This window comes from Oncorhynchus masou, chromosome 5 (assembly GCF_036934945.1).
Source record: "Oncorhynchus masou masou isolate Uvic2021 chromosome 5, UVic_Omas_1.1, whole genome shotgun sequence".
NCBI lineage: Eukaryota > Metazoa > Chordata > Actinopteri > Salmoniformes > Salmonidae > Oncorhynchus > Oncorhynchus masou.
The window spans coordinates 56540454-56546453 of NC_088216.1; the positions used below are offsets into that span (position 1 = coordinate 56540454).

The 6000-nt window shown below is 42.2% G+C and overlaps 1 protein-coding gene across 1 annotated transcript; it reads left to right on the top strand.

Moving 5' to 3' along the window:
- Positions 1-2856: 2856 nt before the first annotated feature.
- Positions 2857-5530, top strand: LOC135539916 (thiol S-methyltransferase TMT1A-like). Its single transcript, XM_064966168.1, has 2 exons — positions 2857-3439; positions 5138-5530. Exons 1-2 carry the CDS (start codon positions 2945-2947, stop codon positions 5369-5371), a joined length of 729 nt encoding a protein of 242 aa, XP_064822240.1. The 5' UTR covers positions 2857-2944; the 3' UTR covers positions 5372-5530.
- Positions 5531-6000: the final 470 nt, after the last annotated feature.

Genomic DNA, 6000 nt, shown 5'->3' on the forward strand with positions numbered 1-6000 from the left:
TGTTTGTATTCAGTCATGTTACCAGACACCTTGCCCTGATTGAAAGCAGTGGCCACGCATGCCTCCAACTCAATCAATGTTGTTATCTGACGCAATACGAAACATGTCCCAGTCCACGTGATGGAAGCAGTCTTGGAGTGTGGAGTCAGCTTGGTCGGACCAGCGTTGGACAGACCTCAGCGTGGGAGCTTCTTTTTTTAGCTTTTGTCTGTAGGCAGGTATCAGCAAAATGGAGTCGTGGTCAGCTTTTCCGAAAGGGGGGCGGGGCAGGGCCTTATATGTGTCGCGGAAGTTAGAGTAACAGTGATCCAAGGTTTTTCCGCCCCTGGTTGCGCAATCGATATGCTGATAAAATTTAGGGAGTCTTGTTTTCAGATTAGCCTTGTTAAAATCCCCAACAACAATGAATGCAGCCTCCGGATAAATGGTTTCCAGTTTGCAAAGAGTTAAATAAAGTTCGTTCAGAGCCATCGATGTGTCTGCTTGGGGGGGGGATATATACGGCTGTGATTATAATCGAAGAGAATTCTCTTGGTAGATAATGCGGTCTACATTTGATTGTGAGGAATTCTAAATCAGGTGAACAGAAGGATTTGAGTTCCTGTATGTTTCTTTCATCGCACCATGCCTCGTTAGCCATAAGGCATACACCCCCACCCCTCTTCTTACCAGAAAGGTGTTTGTTTCTGTCGGCGCGATGCGTGGAGAAACCCGTTGGCTGCACCGCTTCGGATAGCGTCTCTCCAGTGAGCCATGTTTCCGTGAAGCACAGAACGTTACAGTCTCCGATGTCCCTCTGGAATGCTACCCTTGCTCGGATTTCATCAACCTTGTTGTCAAGAGACTGGACATTGGCAAGAAGAATGCTAGGAAGTGGGGCACGATGTGCCCGTCTCCATAGTCTGACCAGAAGACCGCCTCGTTTCCCTCTTTTTCGGAGTCGTTTTTGGGTCGCTGCATGCGATCCATTCCGTTGTCCTGTTTGTAAGGCAGAACACAGGATCCGCGTCGCGAAAAACATATTCTTGGTCGTACTGATGGTGAGTTGACGCTGATCTTATATACAGTAGTTCTTCTCGACTGTATGTAATGAAACCTAAGATGACCTGGGGTACTAATGTAAGAAACAACATAGTTTCCTAGGAATGCGAAGCGAGGCGGCAATCTCTGTCGGCGCCGGAAGTAAGAATGGTCAGTCTGTCATGGAAAGAGCACAAGGTTGTGTGAGCTCACCCGTCCTTTTCATTCTGTACACCAATTGCACAAGTCAAAACACCAAGCATTTTGTGATTAAGGACTCCCATGACACTGTCCTGCTGGCCCTAATGGAGGACAACAGCGACCTCCCACTGTACCTAGACAGTGTACACAGCCTTGTGCAGTGATGTGACAAACTATTTTGTGCTGAATGTCACAAAAACACAGGAGGTTGTCTTTGAGCCCAGGTCAGTGGCTGACCGAAACCAGGTAGTCATTCACAGTGAACACATCCAGCCGGTCTACTCTCATATATATATATCATGTTGACCATGCCCTGAGATGGAGTGTCAAAGTGGACTATGTGTGTGCTAAGGTGCAACAGTACATGCACTTTCTCTGCAGGCTGAAGTCTTTCGGGGCAACCTTGGAAATACTGAACATGTTCTTTTGCTCCACTATCCAGTACTGCAGTACTGTACTGCATCACTGCTTGGTACAACACACAGTACAGGCAAAAACCAAGGTGTCAAGTCTGCTGAAAACTGCCCCTAAAAATATTGTCAAGCTGACCATCAAAACCTTTCTGGACAGCTACCACACAAACATGCTGAGGACGGCAAACAAAATATCAGAGCACCCCTCCCATGTGCTCAACTCAGAGTTTGTGCTTCTGCCATCCAGGAAGCGCTACAGACTCCCCCTGTGCAAACTGGTCAGGTACAAAAATGAATTTGTGCCACATGCACTAACCCTTATGAACAAATAAGGAGGACATTAGGGACACAGTAGATTCACTCATTCAGGAACGGGCAATAGTGAAAAGTGATAAGTGAAATATAACTAACTGTGTTAAATTGTGCAATAACATTACTTGTCACGCTCAGGGACCTTGAACATTAAGGAGATGTGTAAGGTCTAAATCCTACACAATATTCTTGTCTCCCTAAGTAAACATAATACATAATTAAAACCTATATTCCCTGAAAATTTCCCCAGCAGTTCAGTTAATCTTGGCTCTTCAACCCAATTACTCCTCAAATCTAATAACAATCACTCCCTTTCCCTCCCCATATTTCTGACACTGAAATATAATGAACAAAAATATAAACGCAACATGCAACAATGAAATCATTCTGCCAGGAAAGTGTAAGCTTCTTTGTAGTGAACATGTAATTGAGTGTGTTTTTAGGAAAGCCTTTCCATCTATCTACCAGAAGGCAGGGGAAGTCTCGTTGTATCACTGATACATTTTGTTCATGTCTTATGATACATTTGGGCAAATTAATACATTTTCAATACATTAGTTGATTCCTTAATAAGGTAATACATGTTTTAATATTTTTTAATGTCTGGATTCCGTGAGGACCCTAATTATCATACTTGGACCAGAATGAGGCTCTCCACCAAATTAGATATTTCTATTGTCTGATTTTCACAGATATTTACTTTACGTACAAGAAAATTCACTGGGATATGGTGAGAGGCATGGCATAGGCCAAACATAACATCAAACATACACATTCATGAAAAAATAAAACAAGAATGACAGTTTAATGACTTACCCCTCCCTTCCACATTACATAGCTGTGCCTCCATGTCTCTGGTCCACACTCCAGTCCAGTTGGTGGCGGTAATGCACTTTAAAGTTGGTTGCCAGCAGTCATAAATACACAGAAGAAGACGAAGAGCTTGAAACAAAACATTCTTTCGACTGTATCAACTTCTGCAGCTCAACATTCGCAAAATGACTTGTTTTATGAATTTCTTTACGTTTATTTTCAAGGTACTAACGTTGCCACTACAATTAATGGAAGTGGTTGGCATATATGGCATCTACAAGCGTTTCTTTCCATTTCTAATTTACAGGATATCTTTCACCTACAACAAGAAAATGAACGACAAAAAGAAGGATCTTTTCAGCAATCTCTCAGAGTTCACCAAAGGCAATGGCCCGCTTCGCATTTTGGAGATCGGTTGCGGAAGCGGGGCTAACTTTGAATTCTACCCGTCTGGTTGCAAGGTGGTTTGCACCGACCCCAATCCTCACTTCGAGAAGTATCTACAAAAAAGTCTGGCTGTCAATGATCACCTAACATTTGAAAGATTTGTGGTCGCTTCCGGAGAGGACATGGGGGCAGTGAAAGATGACTCTGTGGACGTTGTCGTCTGCACGCTGGTGCTGTGTTCTGTCAACAACATACCGCGAACATTGCAGGAGGCGCATCGCATATTGAGGCCTGTAAGTTAATTTTCATATTTATAGTGTAATCATTTGAGCGCTTATCAATTTTGAAAGGAAACAATGCATCCACTCTCAAATAGAAAAGATTGGCCATGGTATAACCCTTCATCATAGTTAAATTATGTTTTTCAGAGAAATGTCAGTAACGCGCTGCTGGCATTTTGTCAACAGATTATACACTGATTGTACAAAACATTAGGAACACCTGCTCTTTCCATGACAGACTGACCAGGTGAATCCAGATGAAAGCTATGATCCCTTATTGATATCACTTGTTAAATCCACTTCGATCAGCGTAGATGAAGGGGAGGAGACAGGTTCAAATGACTTTTAAGCATTGAGACTATTTAAAACATGGATTGTGTATATGTGCCATTAAGAGGGGGAATGGGCCAGACAAACGATTTGTGCCTTTGAACGAGGTATGGTAATAGGTGCCAGGTGCACCGGTTTGAGTGTGTCAAGAACTGCAACGCTGCTGGGTTTTTCATGCTCAACAGTTTCCCTTGTTTCTCAAGAATGGTCCACCACCCAAAGGATATCCAGCCGACTTTGTGGAAAGCATTGGAGTCCACATGGGCCAGCATCTGTGTGCAATGCTTTAGACACGTTGTAGAGTCCATGGCCTGACGAATTGAGGCTGTTCTGAGGGGAAAAGGGTGTGTAACTCAATGCTAATGTAAGAATATTTTAAGATAATACATAACGCAGAGGACGAGAGTTCTAATACAGTTCTAACGATCAAAGGAAATTGTTTTTTTTTCAGTAATAGGGATTAATGCAGAGACATATGGGAGGAATGTGTCTATGTATTGAGCCTGAAATAGGATACTTGTTATTTGGCCATTGGACCAGTTTTATTGCAAGGAATTCTATTTGGTCAACCACGGGCTAGGGCTGGGTTATAGAACTACATCCTGTCCCTTTGTTCAGGAGAGACTCATGGGAGAGAATCACTGAGGACAGGGAAGGAACGACCATCTACCTCTCAGCATAACATCTATGACTTATTCTCTTTAAATAAACCTATTTTCCTCCCCATGATTTGCTTTGGGGTCTGTGTTATTAAAGAATAACATCAACTGCTAACATTAGGAAGGTGTTCCAAATGTTTTGTACTCTGTGTATAACTGAGGTCACTATTGTTAGGGCTTACTGTGTAGATTCTGTAGGCTAAATGATTACAACTACTTTCCTACAGATTATGATGGCAATTAGCGTTACTCAGAAAATCAATTGTTAACTTGCAAAAAAAAAGAATCAAATGACAGCTTGTAACTCAACTGGCAATCTAACATTGTAAATGTTGTTTTGAAACACAACCAGTATGTCTAGGTAGTTTTTAAGTTATGATGAATATTAGGCTATAGCTAGGAAGTTGCAACAAGCTATAGCAGGCACCAAACGTAGGCAATATAGCTACACTAACTAATTCAATTTAGTTTGATTGAATCATCAGGAACACAAGCTAGTGGGCAACGAATACACCACTGTGCAGGCACTTGAATCACTAAACATAAATGCCCTGCTGCGGCTAGTTTTAGAAGACCGTCATGTTTATAAGTTTCAACTAAATTGTCAGTTACTATCTACATATTGACAATGCATTTTTCTACTAACAGTGGTATGGACTGAAGGTGGGAACAAAATGCTTTGTAACTACTGGTAACTTTTGTTGTTGTGAATGTCCAACAGGGTGGTGCTCTGTACTTTTTAGAGCATGTAGTGGCAGACCCATCCTCTTGGACATACTTCTTCCAGCACGTCCTCCAGCCGATATGGTACTACTTTGGGGATGGATGTGAAGTAGTCAGGGCGACATGGAAACATCTGGAGACTGCTGGGTTCTCTGAGCTCAAACTGAGGCACATCGAGGCACCACTCAACTTCATGATCAAACCACATATTATAGGCTATGCTGTCAAGTAAAGTTTGACAAAAAAAAGCACTTGCACATCTGAGTTATCTCGTTGCAAGTGTGTGGGGAATAATGTGATGACAGTTTAAAGAAAAAATAAACCTGCACAGTGCAATTGCTTGTATCATTTGTTCCTATGCATGCTTTAATATAATACGTCATAAGCAAGAGTGTGGGTTTCTCTTTTCTTTACAGTAAAGTTTGATAAAAAATCTCTGGTCTTAGGCCTATCCCAGCAACTGTTTAAAAATAATTGTTGACACTTATGTATTCAGTGTAATTTTATAACCCATATTTTACCAGGTAAGTTGACTCAGAACACGTTATTATTTAACTTGGGGAATAGCTATTGGGGATGAATGAGCTAATTGGAAGCTAGGTATGATTAGATGGCCATGACAGTCAGATTGGGAATTTAGCCAGGACACTGGGGTTAACACACTGCTCTTAAAATAAGTGCCATGGGAGTCAGGACACCTGTTTAACATCCCATCCAAAAGACCGCATCCTACACAGGGCAGTGTCCCTAATCGCTGCCCTGGGATATTTTTATTGACCAGAGGATAGAGTGCCTCCTACTGGCCCTCCAACACCACTTCCAGCAGCAACTGGTCTCCCATCCAGGAAATGACCAGTCCAA

Coding starts and splice junctions, on each gene's coding strand:
- LOC135539916 (XM_064966168.1), top strand. CDS start 2,945: ATGACTTGTTTTATGAATTTCTTTACGTTTATTTTCAAGGTACTAACG. Junction 3,440..5,137: donor CGCATCGCATATTGAGGCCT/GTAAGTTAATTT, acceptor AATGTCCAACAG/GGTGGTGCTCTGTACTTTTT.